Consider the following 26,500-nt stretch of genomic DNA (forward strand, 5'->3'; position numbering starts at 1 on the left):
TTTCTAAGGAGGCTCAGGGTCCACGATGTGGCAAGCAATATCATGATGTTGTTTTATAAGGCAAACACATACTTGCCAACCTTGAGACCTTCGAATTCGGGAGATTGGGAGGGCAGGGTTGAGGTGGACGGGGTTTGGTGGTAGCGGGGGTGTATATTGTAGACCGGAAGAGTTAAAGTTAAAAGTTAAAGTACCAATGATTGTCACACACACACTAGGTGTGGCGATATTATTATATTATTCTGCATTTGACCCATCACCCTTGATCACCCCCTGGGAGGTGAGGGGGAGCAGTGGGCAGCAGCGGTGGCCGCGCCCGGGAATTATTTTTGGTTATTTAACCCCCAATTCCAACCCTTGATGCTGAGTGCCAAGCAGGGAGGTAATGGGTCCCATTTTTATAGTCTTTGGTATGACTCGGCCGGGATTTGAACTCACAACCAACCGATCTCAGGGTGGACACTCTAACCACTAGGCCACTGAGTAGGTTAGGGATGCAAGGGATTCTGGGTATTTGTACTGTTGTGTTTATGTTGTGTTACGGTTTGTCAGTCTTGTTTGGCGTGGGTTCACAGTGTGGCGCATATTTGTAACAGTGTTAAAGTTACGGCTACCTTCAGTGTGACCTGTATGGCTGTTGATCAACTATGTCTTGCAGTCACTTTCGTGTGTATGCAGAAGTCGCATACAACATGTGACTGGGCTGCGAAGCTGTTTGTATGGTGAAAAAGCGGACGCGTCGACAGGTTGTAAAGGACGCCAAAGGCAGTGCCATCACGGCACGCTCTTAATATTATTGTCCGGGTGAAAATCGAGAGAAATTCGGGGGAATGATTGCCCCGGGAGATTTTCGGGAGGGGGACTGAAATTTGTGAGTCTCCCGGAAAAATCGGGAGGGTTGGCAAGTATGGGTACACATTGAATCTGTCATCAGTTATAGCATCCCCACATGGTTTGGAAATCTGTCTGTCAAACTCAAAACCCAACTTCAAAACCTTATCAAAAGGGCTGGTAAAATAATTGGCATGCAGCCCCCTTGTTCCCTTCAAGAAATATTCGACAAGACCCTGAGGAAGCAGGGTCTTAAAATCACCCGTGACCCACACCACATACCTCATAGTGAAATTGTGTTGATGCCAAATGGTAAGCGGTACAGAACAGCAACATACAAACTCAACAGGAATAGATTTTCCTTTGTCCCGCTGGCAATCAAAGCACTTAACAACAGAAAACTACTGTAATAACCGGGTGCAATAATAAGGAGTGCAATATTGGGATAGTGCAATACAGGAGGTGTGCAATACGGGGGGAGTGTATTGTGTGATCTCATAGCTAACTGATATACCTGCGCACTGTTCACTGTCGTCACTGTATTGTCGGATGAACTGTATGTATGTATGTAAAACGCTGTGTCTTGATGTCCAAGACAAATTTCTCCTCGGAGACAATAAGCTAATTATTATTCTTATTATTATTCTTATTATTATTATTATTATTATTATTATTATTACTCCCGGTTTGGCATCCTTGTACTGGTTATCTGTTCATTTCAGGATATAGTTCATTTCAGGATATAGTACACAATCTTATCTAGCAGGGTTTTTTTTACCTTTTTGTCCTCAGGGCCCAACATTTCCAATGCAGAGGGGCCCGAGCCTACTCAAATATCAACACTGAATTAGTAATCTTACTCCTGATTTTAATTGTATTCAATAATTATATCCAACCTACTTACAGTTTACAACCTTGTCAAATGATATGAAACCTTGTGTTAATCACAAGGATTATTATTCATTTAACAAATAAACCATAAGTACAAACCAAATATACTGTATATAGCATACTTGCCAACCTTCCCAGATTTTCCGGGAGACTCCCGAAATTCAGCGCCTCTCCCGAATACCTCATGGGACAAATTTTCTCCCGAAAATCTCCCGAAATTCAGGTGGAGCTGGAGGCCGCGCCCCCTCCAGCTCCATGCGGACCTGAGTGACGGGTCGACAGCCTGTTTTCACGTCCACTTTCCCACAATATAAACAGCGTGCCTGCCCAATCACGTTATAACTGTAGAATGATCGAGGGCGAGTTCTTGGTTTCTTATGTGGGTTTATTGTTAGGCAGTTTCATTAACGTCCTCCCAGCGCGGCAACAACACACAACAACAGCAGTCACGTTTTCGTCTACCGTAAAGCAGTTCGTCTGCCGTAAACAGCAATGTTGTGACACTCTTAAACAGGACAATACTGCCATCTACTGTACATGCATATGTGACAATAACATCTAGGGCTTTTAGAGAGTGTGTACTGCACTTTTAGAGAGTGCAGTGCACAACTGCGCATACAACAAGGAGATGAAGCAGAATGCATCATCAGAAAGGGTGTTCAGCATGGTTAGAAAAATAGTGACAGAGAATAGAACAAGGATGGACAATTCAACCCTTAACTCAACAATGAGTAGATGAGTGTTATGTGTGTGTATATGTGTAAATAAATGAACACTGAAATTCAAGTATTTCTCTTATTTCTATATATACATACACATATATATATATATATATATATATATATATATATATATATATATACATACATACATACATACATATATATATATATATATATATATATACATACATATATATATATATATATATATATATATATATATATATATATATATATATATATATATATATATATATATATAATAAAATAAATATATATATTTATATATATATATATATATATATATATATATATATATATATAGCTAGAATTCACTGAAAGTCAAGTATTTCTTATATATATATATATATATATATATATATATATATATATATATATATATATATATATATATATATATATATATATATATGAAATACTTGACTTGGTGAAATCTAGCTGTAAATATACTCCTCCCCTCTTAACCACGCCCCCAACCATGCCCCGCCCCAGCCACGCCCCCCCGACCAGCGGAGCCAATGGGAGCTCCATTATTTCGCAAATAAAATCCAATAAATAACAATTCAAAAACCGCAAACAAAAATACTCCATTTACATTTCGTGACTTGAATATTAAGTAAGTATTGGTGGTATTGTTATTATAAGCGCTAACGCAGGCGAACTATTTATAGCAGTGCCGTAATCACTTCCGTGTGTGCCTATGTTTACATGATGGAGTGGTCTGCTGCTTCCTCGCTTCCTCTCTGTATGTTTTTTCTAGATCATAGATCATGCCTCTTACCTGGACAGAAGACGTCTGAGTAGGTATTCCGACCACAAATATACTCCGGTCGAGGACTCTTGTTTACTTTTGTGTGTGAGAAGGCTATCTTAACATATTTTCAATTTATGGACCAAGCTGAACCAAGGTTGTTAGCAGCATCTTGTCTTCTGTTTGGGACATTCTATATTTAAAGTTTTAGCTCCTTAGAAGCCAACTGAAGATCTGATACAGAAATTGGTTGAAACGCAATTTTCGGTATGCTGTACTTTACTGACTTAGTGTCCCATGGCTTGTATATTCGGGTAGATTTTAACCCTTTTACTGGAAATTATCATATCTCTACAAAAGGCAGAATATGAGCAAACAACATCAGTAAGTTCATCCAAGTCACTAGAGGACTGTTTGTACACATCCCAGTCAGTGCAGTCATAGCATTCCTGCAGGGAGAGCACAGATGTTTCTGACCATACATTCACTTTCCTGGTTTGCACCTTTTCTTTCTTAAATAGTCTTGTAGATGGGCAGAAGGTGAACACAGTTATGATCCGAAGATCCCAAAGGGGAACGGGGGAAAAATTTAAAAGTGACTTTAATTGGCCCATAACAAAGAGCCAATGCTTTGTTCTGCCTGGTTGGACAGGACATATGTTAAAAAAAAATTTGTTAGTAACATTTTTGGGGTTCCATATAACCATCCATTTTCTCCCGCTTGTCTCTTTCGGGGACCTGGGGGGTGCTGGAGCCTATCTCAGCTACATTCGGTTTACCAAGTAAAAATCCCCCATCTTAAAATTGGGAACATCAGGGGAAATAAACTGCAGTTCATCACGCAATATTGCTCAAGATGTTGATTGTTCACAGTCAGCTGTGTCTTAAATCTGTACCAAGTACAAACACCATGGAAAGGTTGTAAAAGGCGAGCATACCGGTAGACCAAGAAAAACATCAAAGCGTCGAGACAGAAAACTTAACTTAATATGTTTTGAAAACCAAAAATGCACAGTAAAACAAATTAAACAAATAGCCGAAAACTGAGTCATCGTCTGAGACCGAACTGTGAGAAGTTGTCGAAGTGAAATTAGATTTTAATACAGACAAGCTGTCATTAACATCTAAACAGAAAAAAAACAAGGTAACAATGGTTAAAGGAAAATCAATCGAGGACTATGGATGACTGAATGAAAGTCATATTCAGTGATGAATCACACATTTTTATTGTGCAAGGCAGGGGCGTCACTAGCTTTTAAGGACAGGGGGGGCTTAGCCCCCAGGAGATGCACAGGATGTGAGCGAACGTAGCGCACGAGCACAAAACCTCACAATTGGCTAACAAAGACTTAGAAATTATTCATTGTTGTTATTATTATTTCAGTCAGTTTATTTTCAATTTTCACACTGACATTTTGTTTACAGCATCAACAAGAAACAATTACTTGCATGATCCTTCAAGATACACTGAAACACAATGAAAGTCATGGCATTAGCCTCTATGTTATTACTTCACAACATAGAGGCTAATGCCACGACTTTCGCTCACAATACAATAATTGTTTGTTCCCAAATATTTTGCAGTTGCACAGATTACATTTTGGGCACATATGTGACTAAAATGGTTGTAAATTCAAGCCCTGGAAATATTACTTAATTACTTGAATTAAAGTAATATATGGATCGGGATAATGTGGCTTGTATATAATATATTTATATATATATATATATATATATATATATATATATATATATATATATATATATATATATATATATATATATATATATATATATATATATATATATATATATTATGGCAAGTCGTTAAGGAAATTAAATATATATGGAAGTCTGAATAGAAATGGGAAACGTTTATATATACTGTAAATAAGAAAGACTTAGAGTCCGTCTGCTGATCTGAAAAAGAGCCAAAGCTGTCAAAGAGCTGAGGTACCATCTTCAAATGTCAATGCTGAAACAAATAATGCAAACAATAAAATGTAACTTCCAGGGCTTGAGATTAACGTAGTCCCGTCGTCCCGGGGACGGTAAAAAAAATGCACGGGACGAAATTAAATGCTCTCCGGGACGATGGCTTTTAACCTTTTTTTTTTTTTAATGTATTTATTCATTTTACATTTTATATTAAATGTCTTGGTTTTTCCTCCCTCTGAAAATCCTTTGAAATGTTTAACAAGCCATCCTATAACAATAAAACAGCTATTAATGTAACAATACAATAAAACAAATATATTTAATTATGTTTTTTTCATTATTTTAACAATAGGCTAATGTATATTACTTTAAATGGATTCTACAAGAAACACAAAACTTAAAAACTAAATTATTTACAATTGCAGACACAAGGTTTCGTGCAGCTTCACTCATTGTAAAGGAAGACGGAAGTCCACGCAGGAGAAAAATGACTACAAAGATGGTATCTGGGTTTTTCTTTCTCCAGCTCCCCCCGCGACCCCAAAGGGAATAAGCGGTAGAAAATGGATGGATGGATAGAGGATGTTGTGGATCATGTTGACTATTGGTCCTCCCAATTGTCAATCATTCTGGTGATGTTACGTGAGGACATATATATATACAGGTAAAAGCCAGTAAATTAGAATATTTTGAAAAACTTGATTTATTTCAGTAATTGCATTCAAAAGGTGTAACTTGTACATTATATTTATTCATTGCACACAGACTGATGCATTCAAATGTTTATTTCATTTAATTTTGATGATTTGAAGTGGCAACAAATGAAAATCCAAAATTCCGTGTGTCACAAAATTAGAATATTACTTAAGGCTAATACAAAAAAGGGATTTTTAGAAATGTTGGCCAACTGAAAAGTATGAAAATGAAAAATATGAGCATGTACAATACTCAATACTTGGTTGGAGCTCCTTTTGCCTCAATTACTGCGTTAATGCGGCGTGGCATGGAGTCGATGAGTTTCTGGCACTGCTCAGGTGTTATGAGAGCCCAGGTTGCTCTGATAGTGGCCTTCAACTCTTCTGCGTTTTTGGGTCTGGCATTCTGCATCTTCCTTTTCACAATACCCCACAGATTTTCAGGGGAGTTGGCGGGCCAATTTAGAACAGAAATACCATGGTCCGTAAACCAGGCACGGGTAGATTTTGCGCTGTGTGCAGGCGCCAAGTCCTGTTGGAACTTGAAATCTCCATCTCCATAGAGCAGGTCAGCAGCAGGAAGCATGAAGTGCTCTAAAACTTGCTGGTAGACGGCTGCATTGACCCTGGATCTCAGGAAACAGAGTGGACCGACACCAGCAGATGACATGGCACCCCAAACCATCACTGATGGTGGAAACTTTACACTAGACTTCAGGCAACGTGGATCCTGTGCCTCTCCTGTCTTCCTCCAAACTCTGGGACCTCGATTTCCAAAGGAAATGCAAAATTTGCTTTCGTCAGAAAACATGACTTTGGACCACTCAGCAGCAGTCCAGCTCTTTTTTTCCTTAGCCCAGGTGAGACGCTTTTCGCGCTGTTTCTTGGTCAACAGTGGCTTGACACGAGGTATGCGGCAGTTGAAACCCATGTCTTTCAAGCGTCTCTTGGTGGTGGATCTTGAAGCACTGACTCCAGCAGCTGTCCACTCCTTCTGAATCTCCCCCACATTTTTGAATGGGTTTTTTTTCACAATCTTGACCAGGGCACGGTGATCCCTATCGCTTGTACACTTTTTCTAACCACAGTTTTTCCTTCCCTTTGCCTCTCCATTAATGTGTTTGGACACAGAGCTCTGAGAACAGCCAGCCTCTTCAGCAATAACCTTTTGTGTCTTTCCCTCCTTGTGCAATGTGTCGATGGTTGCCTTTTGGACAGCTGTCAAATCTGAAGTCTTCCCCATGTTTGTGTAGGCTTCAGAACTGGACTGAGAGACCATTTAAAGCCCTTTGCAGGTGTTTTGAGTTAATCAGCTGATTAGTTTGTGGCACCAGGTGTCTTCAAAATTAAACCCTTACACAATATTCTAATTTTGTGACACACGGAATTTTGGATTTTCATTTGTTGCCACTTCAAATCATCAAAATTTAATGAAATAAACATTTGAATGCATCAGTCTGTGTGCAATGAATAAATATAATGTACAAGTTACACCTTTTGAATGCAATTACTGAAATAAATCAAGTTTTTCAAAATATTCTAATTTACTGGCTTTTACCTGTATGTATGTATATATATATATATATATATATATATATATATATATATATATATATATATATATATATATATATATATATATATATATATATATATATATATATATATATATATATAATTTATTTATATAATATATTGTATTTGTAATCTACTTTACATTTGATTCCAAATCTCAAAGTGCTACAGAATTACAACCATTGGCGTTGTTAGGCCTATTTTGGCATTGTAATAAATAAATAAATAGAAAATGGCTTATCGAAAAGCCATTTGTTTTATTTTATATATATATATATATATAAATAAATAAATAAAAAATGGCTTATCGAAAAGCCATTTGTTTTATTTTATATATATATATATATATATATATATATATATATATATATATATATATATATATATATATATATATATATATATATATATATATATGTATATATATATATATATATATATATATATATATATATATATGTATATATATATATATAAAATAAAACAAATGGCTTTTCGATAAGCCATTTTTTATTTTTTTATTTATTACAATGCCAAAATAGGCCTAACAACGCCAATGGTTGTAATTCTGTAGCACTTTGAGATTTGGAATCAAATGTAAAGTAGATTAAAAATACAATATATTATATAAATAAATTATATGTATATATATATATATATATATATATATATATATATATATATATATATATATATATATATATATGTATATATATATCTATATATATCTATATATATATATATATATATATAGATAGATAGATAGATAGATAGATAGATAGATAGATAGATAGATAGATAGATAGATAGATAGATAGATAGATAGATAGATAGATAGATAGATAGATATATATATATGTCCTTACGTAACATTACCAGAATGATTGGCAATTAGGAGGACCAATAGTCAACATGATCCACCCAGAAATAAATAAAACAAATGGCTTATCGATATGCCATTTTAAAAAAAAATGGTTTTAATATTTATTTATATGTATCATTATTCTCCTACTCACCTTTCCAGTAGAGGCCTCTCCCCTCTCACTTTATGTGCTCCTCTGCCCTGACTCCTACAGGTCAATAAGGGTTGTGGAGTGATTATTATTATTATTATCTACTGATGATAGTCATACGTGAATGAGCTCAGCTCCTGTTCTCCTCCATGTGTAAAGTGAGAAACACAGCTGATGCTCCAGAAGGAAGTAACCCCAAAGATAGCAAATGGTAAAAAAGAGTGCACATTTAACTTTATAAATAACCAGGACCTTCATGATGCATTTCAGGCTAACTAGCTAACTAATTAGCAGCATTGTTTTAGAGTGGGAATGTAACTTTTTGTCAAACACAGACCTGGTGTAAAGTGGAGCTAATACATTTTACTACAAGCAGTGATGAATACTTACTTTCTTGAAAAAGTTTCTTATGTCCATTTTGCATCTGTTCACGTTCTTGTTCTGCAGTGCTGTGTGCTATTGTGCTTCGTACACCTGAAGGACCGCAAGCAAGGTCGCAGAGAAAATGCGGACTGGATTTTGAGTGATGTGGGCATTTTCTATATGAACAAGTCCAAGGACCGCAAGCAAGGTCGCAGAGAAAATGTGGACTGGATTTTGAGTGATGTTGGCATTTTCTATATGAACAAGTGGAATGGATTCGATACTGACGCACTAACGGGGCTCTCTACCTTACGCTATGAAGTAAGGGGAAACTGAGTGAATAATGACAGGTTATATTATTATTTATTTAAACCCATATTCGGGCCATTTTATAATGAATATGTCGGCATGTATTTGTAAAAATAAATAAAAAATTAAAAAAATTAAAAAAAAATTTTTTTTTTAACACCAAATTATTTAGGGGGGCTTAAGAATATTTTAGGGGGGCTTGAGCCCCCCTAAAATAGGCCTAGAAATGCCAATGGTGCAAGGTGATATGAAGATGACTGCCTGAAGAAAACATGCAACTTTCCACAGTCAATGATGATATGGGGCTTCATGTCAGGTAATGGCAGTGGGGAGATGGCTGTCATTACATATTCAATAAATGCACAAGTTTATGTTGACATTTTGGACACAGTCTAAGGATGTTTGAGGATAATGACATAATGTTCAAGATAATGAGGAATCTTGTCATAGAGCAAAAACTGAAAACTTTACTTGAAGAAAGATACCGTATTTTCCGCACTATAAGGCGCACCGGATTATTAGCCGCACCTTCAATGAATGGCATATTTCATAACTTTGTCCACCAATAAGCCGCCCCGGACTATAAGCCGCGCCTACGCTGCGCTAAAGGGAATGTCAAAAAAACAGTCAGATAGGTCAGTCAAACTTTAATAATATATTAAAAACCAGCGTTCTAACAACTCTGTTCACTCCCAAAATGTACGCAAATGTGCAATCACAAACATAGTAAAATTCAAAATAGTGCAGAGCAATAGCAACATAATGTTGCTCGAACGTTAATGTCACAACACACAAAATAAACATAGCGCTCACTTTCTGAAGTTATTCTTCATTCGTAAATCCTTCGTCTTCGGTGTCCGAAGTGAAAAGTTGGGCAAATTTACGATCCACTGGCAGATGTTGGCGTCGTCTGGCGCTGCCTCCTCGTCTTAGTGAAGGTGTGTTCGCCTTCTGTCATCCATTGTTCCCACGCAGTTAGCAGTCTAGCTTCGAATGCCCTGTTGACACCAATATCTAGCGGCTGGAGGTCTTTTGTCAATCCACCCGGAATGACGGCGAGTATTGAATTAAGCGCGTAAGCGTGTCTCAATGTGATGTTATGAGCTAGCAAATATAACAACTACACTACCCAGCATGCAACGATAGTTACGAGCATGCGCGGTAGCCCTGAGAAGCGTTGTATGCTGGCAGTTAGAATGTGGTTATGAGCACGCTGTGAGTAAACGTTGAGAACTCAGTTAACACGCCTCGTCTGCATTATTTATAATTAGACAGACAACACACTTAATAGGAGCCATTTTGGGGTCTTTACATAAACACACAAATGGAAATGAAACGTCACATATCCCAGCATGCACCGCGCGCTTCTTCTACGGGGAAAAAAGATGGCGGCTGTTTACCGTAGTTGCGAGACCTAAACTTTATGAAAATGAATCTTAATATTTATCCATATATAAAGCGCACCGGGTTATAAGGCGCACTGTCAGCTTTTGAGAAAATTTGTGGTTTTTAGGTGCGCCTTATATTGCGGAAAATACGGTACATAAGGTCAATGTCAAATAGTCAGGATTTCAATCCAATTGAAAATCCATGGTAGAAATTGAAGAAATGTTCCATGACTCCTCCCCCACACCATTCAGCTTTTCAACACCTCAAAAGCAATAAAACAAATGTATTACGATGTCACTATACACAATTGCACACTGTTCGCTGTCTTTTTGCACACTGACATTTTTTGCACGATGAAACCGGAGTTGTTTTGTATATATTTTAAAAACTATCTTTTTTGGGCTTCGTTTTGGGTTTTTAGTTGTTCACAGTGTCTGTCTGGCACGGGTATATTCTTCAGCATGTTATGCCATTTTAGTACTTTTTAATTTATTTTTATTGTATTTTTTTAAAACTTGCATTCCCGTGTGTTTTTCTACACTGCTGGAAATGTAAATTTATTTTAGAGATGAATAAAGTATCCATCCATCCATCCATCCATCTATCCTGACAAGACTGCAAAACCGATTTGACAACCGCAATCAGAGAAAGTTGGAGCAAGACTGATGAAGAGTTCTGTTTATCATTTGTGAAGTCCATGCCTCAGAGACTGCAAACCGTTATAAAAGCCAGAGGTGGTGCAACCAAGTCTTAGTGGTGTTGAAGTGTTTTTTGGTATGTTTTTTATTATTTCATGACTGTTTCCTCAGAATTCAGAGATTCAATAATGTTTTCACACTTCCTGAACTAAAAATTAAACTATTACTGACTGTCACTGTTTAGTTTCTTGATTTATTTTTAGTGTTTCTTAAAGGGGAACTACACTTTTTGGGAGTGTTGCCTATCGTTCACAATCACTATAACAGACAAGAATACAATCAATCAATCAATCAATCAATGTTTATTTATATATCCCTAAATCACAAGTGTCTCAAAGGGCTGCACAAGCCACAATGACATCCTCGGTACAGAGCCCAAATAAGGGCAAGGAAAAACTGTAGCGACATTGTTACTGTAAGAGCAAACACTGAGGAACTCTTTTTCCAGCGTAGTAACACATCTGCATGCTTCGGTATTACTCGCAAAAGCCAGCTACGAAAAGAGATAAGCTAGCTTCTACATCAGCACGAAGCGCGTTTGAGTGTGTAATGCACAACACAATGTGATAAGAAACCATCCATCCATCCATTTTCTAAGCTTGTCCCTCTAGGGGTCGCGGGTGCTGGAGTCTATCCCAGTTGCACTCGGGTGAAAGGCGCGGTACACCCCGGACAAGTCGCCACCTCATCGCAGGGCCAACACAGATAGACAGACAACATTCACACTCACATTTCTTACTGACTCAAAAACCTGAACAATCATATTACAGTATCTATAAAGTGTTAGTCCACATTTCAAGTTTTGTTCGTACACAGCTAGCCAGACAGTGTATATACTTGTAATAACGCGCAAAAATAGTCGTCTTTGTTGTCTGTTACCAAGTTTGCTATGATTAAAAAAAACTTGTGTTTGTTTCCGGAAATAGGAACACACATTTGTTGCCAGAAGTCAGACGTGCGCTACTATGGAAACAGAAATCAATGCGTGGAGGAAATCAGTCTCGGAAATAATTAAAATGACCAAAATACGGTAAATATTGTAAATAGTACATATTGTTATGAAGGTGTCTGTTACTACATTATATATAGACTTGCAGTGTGTATATAAAACGTTAATGGAGGGTTTTGAAGTTGTTTTAGAGGGCTTTGAAGGCTACAATGGTGACTCCCATTTGCCGCATTTTTCAAGCGTTTTTTATCATCTATAAAATCATACAAATAAACAAAAATACGTGTACAATAATGATTGTAAAGGATCGGCAAAATTCCCAAAAAGTGCAGTTCCCCTTTTAAATAAATGTGACAGTCTCCACCACTGGTATTAGTTTGCAGTTTGGCCAGCTTGTTAATCGGTTGTTTCATAACCAAAATCTGTTTTTGCTTTGCATACTGATGATTAGTTTCATGTAAACCTGTTTTAGTGATCACTTGTTTCCGAACAACCCTTTTGACAAGTTAACTATGACTTCTGCTACACAAAACATGAACAAGTGAAACTCACCAAAGAGTGAAAGCACACCGCAAGCAATCCACACAATCAAAGACATTCCAACGCTGCCTGAATGTTGGAGGATTCCCTTAGGAGAGATGAAGATGCCAGCACCAATGATGGTGCCCGTGATGACGGAGATCCCTGAGAGCAAAGTAACTTTCTTCCCCAGTTCCACCTTCTTGCCATTGGACGCACTTGGATGTCCATTAGCATCCTTGTCTTTAGTGGATCTTCTGTTCATCTTTCCCATCCAATGACACACACACACACACACACACACACACACACACTTCTCAGAAGAGACAAGTTGTGTGTTGTCTCGCTGAAACAAACTGAGCTCAAGGTTACTTTATGGGCAGAGTTGCAAAAAAAGTAAATTCCATTGGGGGTGGGGGGCAATTCTCTCTCTCTCTCATTCTCTCGGCCCTCCTTCTTTATGAGGATCCCAGCAATAGCAGCTCTACTAAAACAAACAGGTTTGTTTGTTCTTCTCTTCATTTCTTCGCATTTTAAAGAACCTTTGAAATTAAAAAAAAAAAAGTTTTGATGCAGAATCAGTGCATTGAGAAACAAAAATAAGTGCACAGGTTGAATATGATTGGGATTCATTGATAATTTGTTTGCATAAAATATTTGTTTCCATTTTTTACTTTTATATATTTTGATATTTGAGCTTCTGTAAAATCTTATCTGTTACAATTTAAACAAATGTCAGGTGATTTTTTTTTTTTTTTACATATTCACATTCTTGGCCTGAATTTTGCATACAGGAAGTGTCAGCTGGGTTGGGCATCAAACATCGGGTGAACCGGGACTCTTCTGAAATCGTTAAATGTTTTAATTCCTACTGTAATTTTGGAAGAAATAGACACAAAACTGCACCAAACAACGAAAAATATGATAATTGCACTTTTTATAATCAACAAACGAAATTAATAGTTCATTTGTTCTTTGACGGTCTTCCTGTGATTTTCTTTTGGACTGAAATGGATCTTTCTGTGTGGAGTTTGCATGTTCTCTCCCGTGACTGCGTGGGTTCCCTCCGGGTACTCCGGCTTCCTCCCACCTCCAAAAACATGCACCTGGGGATAGGTTGATTGGCAACACTAAATTGGCCCTCATGTGTGAATGTGAGTGTGAATGTTGTCTGTCTATCTGTGTTGGCCCTGTGATGAGAAGGCGACTTGTCCAGGGTGCACCCCGCCTTCCGCCCGAATGAAGCTGAGATAGACTCCAGCACCCCCCGCGACCCCAAAAGGAACAAGCGGTAGAAAATGGATGGATGGATGGAAGCAGATATCAAAACAAAACTAGCAAACCGAGTGTACAAATAAAGTAACAAGATGTTGTGTTACTTTATTTTCCAAATGTTACCCATATACAAGTTAAATATGCTTGTTAGACATTACACACACAAATGCAAATGGGCCCATAAATCACCAAGACTTTAGGAATTCAACATGGACCTTAAGCACTTTTTATACAACCACTATCAACAAAGAAAAAAACCTAAAAGACAAACATTCTCAATGAACTCAACATGAGCAATCTAATAAAACAACCATGTTTATTTTCCTTCTTTGTCTTATGTTAAAGCAGTACTGAGTAACTTTTCAACTTTCATAAAATATGTTCATAAGTTTTGGGATGATACATAGACTTACAACTAGTTGAATGACACCTCTGTCATGGCCTGAAGGGGTCTTTGTCATGGCACGTTTACTGGCGCTAAGCAGCTTTAAGGAGGGGTGCGGGAACCTGTTTTACGGCATACTCACATTCGCATTTCCCCATTTGTTAAACATACGGAAATCGATGCGAACGCCTACATGCCGGCAGAAAATTAAAAGAAGAAGAACACCTACGTGCAATTACTGCTATCATGGCTGAAGCTCCAAAACAACCAAAGAAACGAAAAGTTTTGTCTGATGCGACAAAAAAAGAAAAACGGAGCCGACACAGATAAAAGGACAGTCAGGATCAACATTGCCCCAGCTTTCACTTGCTGGTGTGAGCTAAAAGATGAGGAATTTCAGACCCATCCTGCCTTGGCTCTGTTTCTGCTGGACTAGTAAGTCCCTTTCAATGCTTAAATCAAAATGATGATGCTAATGTTAGTTATCAGAAATTTGCGTGTGAGGAATAAATAACCACCAGCGTGAATTTCACTACAACTTCCTTTGAAGAAAATTCCAGCCGTTTTTTCTTTGATTCGTATCTGCATCCGCTCCAATACATTCTTGGTGGTAGCATCATGTTTGTAGCGCAATACAAGACTATTTCTTGATAGTGTCTGCTATTTAACATCAACATAACCATTGGAGACGTAATATTTGTGCCAATATTACGGCAGACATCAGCATACTTGCCAACCCTCCCGGATTTTCCGGGAGACTCCCGAAATTCAGCGCCTCTCCCGAAAACCTCCCGGGACAAATTTTCTCCCGAAAATCTCCCGAAATTCAGGCGGAGCTGGAGGCCACGCCCCCTCCAGCTCCATGTGGACCTGAGTGAGCCTGTTTTCACGTCCCCTTTCCCACAATATAAACAGCGTGCCTGCCAAATCACGTTATAACTGTAAAATGATCGAGGGCGAGTTCTTGGTTTCTTATGTGGGTTTATTGTTAGGCAGTTTCATTAACGTCCTCCCAGCGCAGTAACAACACACAACAACAGCAGTCACGTTTTCGTCTACCGTAAAGCAGTTTGTCTGCCGTAAACAGCAATGTTGTGACACTTTTAAACAGGACAATACTGCCATCTACTGTACATGCATATGTGACAATAACATCTACGGCTTTTAGAGAGTGCAGTGCACAACTGCGCACACAACAAAGAGACGAAGCAGAAGAACGAGGAAGATACAGCCGTGGCGACGCCGACGACGAGTAAGATGAAGAAATATGCTTGTAAGTTCCAAGCCGCAGATGCTATTGGACCTGGATAGCCTCCGGGGAAAAGTAGTGGACTACCAAGTGCTTGGCAGTGAAGATCATGCTAGGGAGAGATGGAAGATTCCAGACTCTAGTGCATTTGATAAAAGCACTTTTGTGCGTGCCACACAGCAATGCATCATCAGAGAGGGTGTTCAGCATGGTTAGAAAAATAGTGACAGAGAATAGAACAAGGATGGACAATTCAACCCTTAACTCAACAATGAGTGTTATGTGTGTGTATATGTGAAAATAAATAAACACTGAAATTCAAGTATTTCTTTTATATATATATATATATATATATATATATATATATATATATATATATATATATGTATATATATATATAGCTAGAATTCACTGAAAGTCAAGTATTTCTTATATATATATATATATATATATATATATATATATATATATATATATGTGTATATATATTTTTTTTGTTTTGTTTTATAAATATATATATATAAAAGGATGTCCCAATTCGAAAAATTTCCAAGTGTCCCTTGAATCCGGCTGACAAATGTATCCTTTTCTCCCATTATCAGTAAGGTTGCATCCGTGTACACTTTGCATCCTTTCCCATCCCGAGATCCTTTGCGCGCTCAACTCTAAAAAAAAATATTTCCAACATGGCGACACAATGCGGAGCGGAAAAAGCGACTTTATAATGTAAGTATAGCTTTATTTATTCATTTTAAATAGCTAAAAGCAGAAATGTCAAACTGGTGTGACAGTAGTGATGTACATTTGTGACTATCGTAATGTTGAGCGTCCTCCGTGCTCTTTGCCCCTCTTTTTACCCCGAGGTGCAGACAGCTTGGTTGCGTTTGGAAGTAAAGGCTGACATCTTTTAATTTACTTTTTTAGACCACAAGAAGTTGACTTAATTATGTTTTATTAATGTATAACCGGAATATGGAAGTATTGTTAACATGTACATCAATGTTGTTAGGATTGAGTTCAAGGGTGGACCCCGGGATGCAGAGAATGGAGGCAAGGTATGCGATAAAAAATGAAAATATTTAATAAGTCCAAAATGGTAACTAAGGGTGATGGGGCAAAAGTGCACACCATGGGAAATATAACAAAAGTAGTCTCTTTCAGAGGTTGGCGGAGCAAAGGCCAGGACGCACACAGCGTGGCAAAACTAGTCCTCTCGAAACAAGGTGGCTAGGAAAACAAAAACACAACGAGGTCAATATTACAGAAATATGCGAAGGCAACATACCAGGGAAGCAGAATCAAGGTAGCACATGTCAGAGCGGAGTTCAGGAACAATAACCGGCAGGGACCAGCTGGTGGAGACGCGCTTAAATGCTACCGGGAAGTGATTAGCAGCAGGTGTGCCTCGTTGGGGACAAAAGACTGGGGAAAGAAACTGACAAACCAATACAGAAGGCAGGGAGAAGACAACAAACACAACAAATGTATCGATATTAGCTATTGATGTTTTTTGTGTACATTTGCATGTTATTTGAAAATGTTTACTTCTATTAATGATTATTGTGATCTTGTGTTTAACTTTTCTGTTTTTGTTGCTCTGCAGAATAATCAAGGAGGAGGACTTGGACAATAACAGAGCAAAAATAAGTCACACAAAACAAGTAAAAGTTAAAGTTAAAGTTAAAGTACCAATGATTGTCACACACACACTAGGTGTGGCGAGATTATTCTCTGCATTTGACCCATCACCCTTGATCACCCCCTGGGAGGTGAGGGGAGCAGTGGGCAGCAGCGGTGGCCGCGCCCGGGAATCATTTTGGTGATTTAACCCCCAATTCCAACCCTTGATGCTGAGTGCCAAGCAGGGAGGTAATGGGTCCCATTTTTTTATAGTCTTTGGTATGACTCGGCCGGGGTTTGAACTCACAACCTACCGATCTCAGGGCGGACACTCTAACCACTAGGCCACTGAGTAGGGTATACAGTCGTGGTCAAAAGTTTACATAATGTCATGGCTGTCTTGAGTTTCCAATAATTTATTATTTATCATTTATTTTTTTGTGATAGAGTGATTGGAGCACATACTTGTTGGTCGCAAAAAACATTTATGAAGTTTGGTTCTTTTATGAATTTATTATGAGTCTACGGAAAATGTGACCAAATCTGCTGGGTCAAAAGTATACATACAACAATGTTAATATTTGGTAAGTTTCACTGCAAGAAGGCGCTTTTGGTAGCCATCCACAAGCTTCTGGTTGAATTTTTGACCACTCCTCTTGACAAAATTGGTGCAATGCAGCTAAATGTGTTGGTTTTCTGACATGGACTTGTTTCTTCAACATTGTCCACACGTTTTAGTCAGGACTTTGGGAAGGCCATTCTAAAACCTTAATTGTAGCCTGATTTAGCCATTCCTTTACCACTTTTGACGTGTGTTTGGGGTCATTGTCCTGTTGGAACACACAACTGCGCCCAAGACCCAACCTCCAGGCTGATGATTGTAGGTTTGGAGGTAATCCTTCTTTTTCATTGTCCCATTTACTCTCTGTAAAGCACCAGTTCCATTTGCAAAAACAGGCCCAGAGCATAATACTACCACCACCATGCTTGACTGTAGTAATGGTGTTCTTGCGATTAAAGGCCTCACCTTTTCTCCTCCAAACATATTGCTGGGTATCGTGGCCAAACAGCTCAATTTTTGTTTCATCTGACCACAGAACTTATCTTTGTCCATGTGATGTCATTGTCGGTGTAAACTTTTGACCAATTGTTATTGTTACTGGATATAACGCAAGCAAATTGACAAGATTAGAAAAGTTCATTACCGTATTTTTCGGACTATAAGTCGCAGTTTTTTTTCATAGTTTGGCCGGGCTCCAGTGCGACTTATATATGTTTTTTTCCTTTTTTATTATGCATTTTCGGCAGGTGCGACTTATACTCCGGTGCGACTTATACTCCGAAAAGTACGGTAATTGTGAATTACATAAAGTAAGATTGTGTGGTGTTGATGTATGGATAGACCGTGAGGACTCTTTTCTGGGACATCTTCTGGATTGTCTGTATTTTTAAAAGTACATGTCCCACTACAAGCATCAAAATAAATCCATTGTTAACTAATAATTAGGAATAACAGCTTTAGAACGCTAGTCAACACGTAACACTTCTCCATGACAACCATCTCCCATGATCGGTTGACTCTAACCGCAGGAAAATCAGACGGCGAAGGTGCCGGTAGGGCTTCCTCTATTGGAGAACACAAACATGATTCGATATTCTTCTATTTAGTTTGTCATTATTCAACCTCGCGCGACTCAACAGCAGCAGATACGTAACGTAAATGTAAAAGCGGGGCCAACAGACGAAGCCAGGAAGTGTCCCGTAGGCTAAACCATCCCAATTCATATCGCTCCGGCCGTTGCCAGAGGACTCTCGCAGCCCCCAATTTGAAACACAGCTATCATGTCAACATGACGCTATATGCGCCAGTCATTGTGGGAAATGTGGACTTCCTCTTGTTACAAAGAGTTGAAATGACAGAAAATAAATGCAATAATACATATTTAAGGAAAATCTCCTTTTATAAAACTACAATAATGGCAAAACACGAACGGGATGGTTAAAAAATTAATGGATGTGTCATTTAAAATTATCCATAAAATATGAATCTACTGTATTTCAGTTAATGGCACACCCTCCATGCTAAATTTGGGACCAAAGGTCTGAAACTGTAAAAAACATAATAAAAAATATGGAAATTAAAAAATAAGATTTGAATCTGAAAAAGGTTTCGTTGTCAGGAAGTGTTAGTGACAAACCACAAGGTGCAGAGATGGCTGGCTTGATGCAGGAAAATATGATCTTAATGTCCGAAGAAAATGCAGGAAAACAGGAATCAGGAACCAGACAAACTGTAAACAGCAAACAGGAGACGAGAAACCAGGAGCCAGCAAACCGCAAACAGCTAACAATACTCCAGCACTGACTGGAGGGCGAAGCAGGTATAAATAGTGGCCTGATTGGCAATTGCCACCAGGTGTGCCAGACTGCCAATCAGGGACAGGTGAGGGAAACAAGTGCTCAGAGAGACGTGCAGGAAAAGGAGCCAAAATAAGAGCGCTGACAGGAAATAAAACACAAACACAGGAAAACCCCGAACATAACCAAACTGTCAGTGACAAGCCTGACACTAATAGTAAAATATATGAAAGTTAAAAATAAAAATAATGAATTAAATAATAAAAAATTGTGAAAAGCGAATCATACTTTTATTCAACTTGAAAACCTAACTTGTTTTTATTTTGTATCTTTCAAAATGCAACATTAAAACTAGATGTTTCAGTTTGAAATTTTATTTTTTCAAGTACAAATCGTTTGGCCCTAATTTAGCTCTGTAACTAACATGCTCAAAAACTTACCAACGTTTGAAAGCACATTAGAAGCAGTGAACATTGTTTTATTCTTTTTAATTTAATTTTACACACATTAAAAAAAATCATACAATGTTAATCCATCGAATAAGTGAAATGAAACAACCCTAATTCCAACCAAGTCCTATCTTTACAACATTTAGGATTAGGGATGTATATACTGATATTGATAGCAATATTGATATGCCTTATTGATCAACTATCTCTATATGTAATCTGTGTAAATAAAACTGTAAAAAAAAAACATTTTTATTAGCATAAAAAGTTCTACCTCAGCAAAATCATGTAACATCTCACAGCTCGGAGGTGTTTTATTAACATCTACTTTTGTAGGTCTTAAGCAAGTCGACTATGTTTGTTAATGCAGTTGTTTTGTCATCATCTTGTAAAGACCACACAGATCCATCATTGTGTTTCTATTCACTAAAGTTGCACTTAGCTGGAAATATGATTTACTTGTGGCATTCATGTGCAGAGCACAGACCTTTAAATTATCTATCAATCAATCAATGTTTATTTATATAGCCCTAAATCACAAGTGTCTCAAAGGGCTGCACAAGCCACAACGACATCCTCGGTACAGAGCCCACATAAGAGCAAGGAAAAACTCACCCCAGTGGGACGTCGATGTGAATGACTATGAGAAACCTTGGAGAGGACCACATATGTGGGTAACCCCCCACCCCCCTCTAGGGTAGACCGAATGCAATGGATGTCGAGTGGGTCTGACATAATATTGTGAGAGTCCAGTCCATAGTGGATCCAACATAATAGTAAGAGTCCAGTCCATAGTGGGGACAGCAGCGCAGAGATGTTCCCAACCGATGCACAGGCGAGCGGTCCACCCCGGGTCCCGACTCTGGACAGCCAGCACTTCATCCATGGCCACCGGACTTGTGTATCCCCCCCCACAAGGGATAGGGGGGAGCAGAGGAGAAAATAAAAGAAACCGCAGATCAACTGGTCTAAAAAAGGGGGGCTATTTAAAGGCTAGAGTATACAAATTAGTTTTAAGATGGGACTTAAATTCTTCTACTGAGGTAGCATCTCTAACTGTTACCGGGAGGGCATTCCATAGTACTGGAGCCCGAATAGAAAACGCTCTATAGCCTGCAGACTTTTTTTGGGCTCTGGGAATCACTAATAAGCCGGAAACTATCATATCTACTGTGATGAGGTGGCGACTTGTCCAGGGTGTACCCCGCCTTCCGCCCGATTGTAGCTGAGATAGGCTCCAGCGCCCCCCACATCCCCAAAAGGGAATAAGCGGTAGAAAATGGATGGATGGATATCATATCTAATTTATCATATAAATGAATATACTCAATTAGTATGTTAGGTGGGTGTGCATTTTGTAATAAAAGGAATTGTTAATTGTGTTTATGTTGCACACAGGCGTACTTGAGTGACAGACCGGAGGCTATATGGAGTGTTGATAGCTACCAACCAATGTATGTGTTACGTAGGGCAGTGGTCCCCAACCTTTTTGTAACTGCGGACCGGTCAACGCTTGAAAATGTGTCCCTCGGACTGGGTTTGTTATGTTTTTGTCATAAAAAAATACAGTCATGTGTGCTTACGGACTGTGTCCCTGCAGACTGTATTGATATATATTGATATATAATGTAGGAACCAGAAATATTAATAACAGAAAGAAACAACCCTTTTGTGCGAATGAGTGTAAATGGGGGAGGGAGGTTTTTTGGGTTGGTGCACTAATTGTAAGTGTATCTTGTGTTTTTTATGTTGATTTAATAAAAAAATTAAAACTTTTTTTTTTTTTTTTTTCTTGTGCGGCCCGGGTACCAATCGATCCACGGATCGGTGGTTGGGGACCACTGACGTAGTGTGTAATATATAAACAAAAAGACTCATTGAGCAAGTGTAATGCTTGATCGCCCATTTGTAAAGTCAAGAGAGAGAACGAATTGAAACACAAGCTGTGTTTTGATGTCACACAAACGCAGAGCGTGATGGAGTGACGTCAGACGCCAACTAGAGACCTGAGATATCTCACGTTATTCTAATGGCTGTTTACATCCACCCCTCTGCAAACTCGACGACGGCGTGTGACGCCATACACACCGTCGTATCCAACGTGGTCTTGGGTGACTTTAATCCCGTCACTATGGCCAAAACACTGCCAAACTACCAACAATATGTGAACTGCACTAGCAGAGGGGAGAAGACCCTGGACCTGCTGTATGCCGATGTTGAAGGCATTCACCTCATCAAGCCTCCCACCCCTGAGTAGGTCAGATCACGACCTGATTTGCCTCACCCCCTGCTATGTGCCTCTCGTGAAAAGAAACCCTGCCACTACAAAACAATTGAAGAGATGGTTAGAGACTGACTGGCAGGCACTCTGTGATGCCCATGGAGAGGACTTTGACGAGCTCACAGAGTGCATTCCAGATTAGATCAACTTCTGTGTGGACTGCATCGTCCCAGCAAAGGCTGTGCTTTGTTATTCTAACAACAAGCCGCGGATAACAAAGGACTTCAAGACCGTCCTGAATATTAAGTCAGGGGGCTTTCAGAGATTGAAATCAGGAGGAGGTGAAGACAACTCAAGTGGTCCTGAAAGTGAAGATCAGGGAGGCCAAGGACAACTACAACAAGTTGATGGCAGCTTGGACAGGGTCAGCAATTTAAACCTGTTTTTAACAGATTCGACACGGCCCACTGCCTACCTGCAAACACTAGCCACTCCACTGCCCCATCCCCCTTCAAAGCCCCCTGTCCTCAGGTGAGGGTCCCTCTACCCCCTCCCAGGCTCCCAGTCTCACAGCCCTCCTTCATCAGACGATTTACCCCCAACCCTCCTGCCATCTCCACACTGTCTTTTACAAAACCCAAAACCAGTGAAGTTGGCACGTTGAGTAAGTCGTAAATAAAAACAGAATACAATGATTTGCAAATCCTTTTCAACCTATATTCAATTGAATAGACTGCAAAGACAAGATATTTAACGTTCGAACTGGTAAACGTTGTAATTTTTTGCAAATATTAGCTCATTTGGAATTTGATGCCTGCAACATGTTTCAAAAAAGCTGGCACAAGTGACAACCTACTCAGTGGCCTAGTGGTTAGAGTGTCCGCCCTGAGATCGGTAGGTTGTGGGTTCAAACCCCGGCCGAGTCATACCAAAGACTATAAAAATGGGACCCATTACCTCCCTGCTTGGCACTCAGTATCAAGGGTTGGAATTGGGGGTTAAATCACCAAAAATGATTCCCGGGCGCGGCCACCGCTGCTGCCCACTGCTCCCCTCACCTCCCAGCGGGTGATCAAGGGTGATGGGTCAAATGCAGAGAATAATTTCGCCACACCTAGTGTGTGTGTGACAATCATTGGTACTTTAACTTTAACTTTTAAATGTAATGCTCACCAGGCTAATTGGGAACAGGTGGGTGCCATAATTGGGTATAAAAGCAGCTTCCCTGAAATGCTCAGTCATTCACAAACAAGGATCGGGTGAGGTTCACCACTTTGTGAACAAATGCGTGAGCAAATTGTCGAACAGTTTACGAACAACATTTCTCAACGAGCTATTGCAAGGAATTTAGGGATTTCACCATCTACGGTACGTAATATCATCAAAAGGTTCAGAGAATCTGGAGAAATCACTGCACGTAAGCGGCAAGGCCGAAAACCAACATTGAATGCCGGTGACCTTCGATCCCTCAGGCGGTACTGCATCAAAAACCGACATCAATGTGTAAAGGATATCACAACATGGACTCGGGAACACTGGAGAAAACCACTGTCAGTAACTACAGTTCGTCGCTACATCTGTAAGTGCAAATTAAAACTCTACTATGCAAAGCGAAAACCATTTATCAACAACACCCAGAAACGCCGTTGGCTTCGCTGGGCCCGAGTTTATCTAAGATGGACTGATGCAAAGTGGAAAAGTGTTCTGTGGTCTGACGAGTCCACATTTCAAATAGTTTTTGGAAACTGGACGTCGTGTCCTCCGGACCAAAGGGGAAAAGAACCATCCCGACTGTAGGCGCAAAGTTCAAAAGCCAGCATCTGTGATGGTCTGGGGTTGTATTAGTACCCAAGGCATGGGCAACTTACACATCTGTGAAGGCACCATTAATGCTGAAAGGTACATACAGGTTTTGGAGCAACATATGTTGCCATCCAAGCAACGTATTTTTCATGGACGCCCCTGCTTATTTCAGCAAATACAATGCCAAGCCACATTTTGCACGTGTTCCAACAACGTGGTTTCGTAGTAAAACAGTGCACCTACTAGACTAGCCTGCCTGTAGTCCAGACCTGTCTCCCATTGAAAATGTGTGACGCATTAAGAAGTGTAAATTATGACATCGGAGACCCCGGACTGTTGAACAACTTAAGCTGTACATCAAGCAAGAATGGGAAAGAATTCCACCTGAAAAGCTTTAAAAATTGGTCTCCTCAGTTCCCAAACGTTTAGTGAGTGTTGTTAAAAGGAAAGGCCATGTAACACAGTGGTAAAAATGCCCCTGTGCCAACGTTTTTGCAATGTGTTGCTGCCATTAAATTCTAAGTTAATGATTATTTGCAAAAAATAATTAAGTTTCCCAGTTCAAACATTAAATATCTTGTCTTTGCAGTCTATTCAATTGAATATAAGTTTAAAAGGATTTGCAAAGCATTGTATTCGGTTTTTATTTACGAATTACACAACGTGCCAACTTCACTGGTTTTGGACTACAGAAGATGTAAGAAGACATTTTATGAGACTGCACGCAGGCAAGGCTGCGGCTCCTGATTGTGTCAGCCCCAAGGTGCTCAAAGCATGTGCCTGTGGAGTCCTTCATCATGTATTCAGCATGAGCCTGAGGTCCCGTTTACAAGCCATCATAAATTAATCAAATCTTTATTAGACACGTAAACAATGTGACAAAAAGCCTTTTACAACAACCAATCTAGGGATCTAGATATGTGGTCAGGACACTCCTCACTCTTTTGCCTTCACCTTCATTGTCCATTCGTTTTTGGTGACTTTATATACTCTGGACCTAGACGTTGAGTCGGCGACATACATGGCGGACAATAACTGATACAGTCTGCTTTGCCAGTCCAAATGCATTTGCTGTTTTCCGTAGTTAGTCTTCCCTCGACGGCCAGGTAATACAAAGCACACGCTACCTTTTTTATCACATCCACGGGAGCTCGCATTCCCGTTGACTCTCCTTCGACAAATGGACAAAGTTTTTCGCTAAGTAGAACCACAGCTGACAAGTTCTTTTGCCGTCTGAGAAGTGTTGTATCCGAAATAGCTGCAATCGCTTTCTCTTAAGGTGTGATTTCCACAAGCGTCTGTACATGTACAAGAAGGAGAAACACGGGCATGTCTGGATGACTCGCCTTTATATATCCAGTGATTAGCTCCGGTTGTTATGAAACTGCTTTATTATGAAGCTGGCTGTGGCGTGTTATTTCTGATGTCACTTCCTGTGTGGGCGTGGTCTTTCCAGCGTCACTTCCTCTCCAAACTCACTTTGTAAACGATCATTGAGTCCGTACAAAGCTAAGTGCAGGAGATTCAAGAACTGCACGGCTGACTTACCCATGTAAAAATTTGTCCGAGGAGGGGAACCTTAAACGATGGTTTTGTGTGGCTGAAACGGGGCTTGGACTAAATACTTAATCGTTTAAGGGGTTAAACAACTTAGTGTAGACATGGCCTGAGTCTCAAAAAAGTACCAGTGGTGTGGAAGACATTACGTATCGTTCCCGTTCCAAAGACTCCGCAACCCTGCGCCGCCAAGGACTACAGACCGGTGGCTCTGACGTCACATATCATGAAGACTCTGGAGAGGCTGATCCTGGGTCAGCTTTGGCCGATTGCCAGGTCCCATCTAGATCCTCTCCAGTTGGCCTATCAGCCCCGACTGGGTGTGAAGGATGCCATCGTGTTCCTGCTCAACCGTGTCTACGCTCATCTGGAAAAGCCGGACAGCACTGTGAGGGTCGTATTTTTGGACTTCTCCAGTGCTTTTGACACCATGAAACCGGCTCTACTGGCTGAGAAGATGATGACTATGCAGGTGGATGCTCCTCTCGTGTCTTGGATTGTTGACTACCTGACTGGCCGCTCGCAGTATGTACGCTTTACACACTGTGTGTCAGACAGAGTGGTCAGCAACACGGGAGCCCCACAAGGGATATGTTCTGTCTCCCTTTTCTTTCACCCACTCCACTACAACACTGAGCCCTGCCACCTTCAGAAGTTTTCTGACGACTTGGCCGTAGTTGGAAGCATCACCAAGGGTGATGAGACAGAGCACAGGGCTATGGTGGGTGACTTTGGTGTGAGCAGAACCATTTACAGCTCATTGTGGCAAAGACTAAGGAGCTGGTGATAGATCTGAGGAGGGGGAAGGCACCAGTGACCCCTGTTTCCATCCATGGATGTGGACATTGTTACAGACTATAAATACCTTGGAGTCCACATATATAATAAACTGGACTGGTCTAAGAACACGGAGGCCGTC

At 39.6% G+C, this 26,500-nt stretch overlaps 1 protein-coding gene across 2 annotated transcripts in view; it reads right to left on the reverse strand.

Moving 5' to 3' along the window:
• slc7a11 (solute carrier family 7 member 11) overlaps window positions 1-12,962 on the reverse strand; it is a 57,187-nt gene extending 44,225 nt beyond the window's left edge. For both annotated transcript variants that reach the window (XR_009817354.2, XM_061979594.2), the window contains exon 1: window positions 12,698-12,962. Coding sequence is in view for 1 of the 2 variants with exons in the window: in XM_061979594.2 (XP_061835578.2) it covers window positions 12,698-12,938 (241 nt within the window). In the remaining variant the exon portion in view is untranslated. The remainder of the gene's footprint in view (window positions 1-12,697) is intronic.
• Window positions 12,963-26,500: the final 13,538 nt, after the last annotated feature.

This window comes from Nerophis lumbriciformis, linkage group LG19, assembly GCF_033978685.3.
Source record: "Nerophis lumbriciformis linkage group LG19, RoL_Nlum_v2.1, whole genome shotgun sequence".
NCBI lineage: Eukaryota > Metazoa > Chordata > Actinopteri > Syngnathiformes > Syngnathidae > Nerophis > Nerophis lumbriciformis.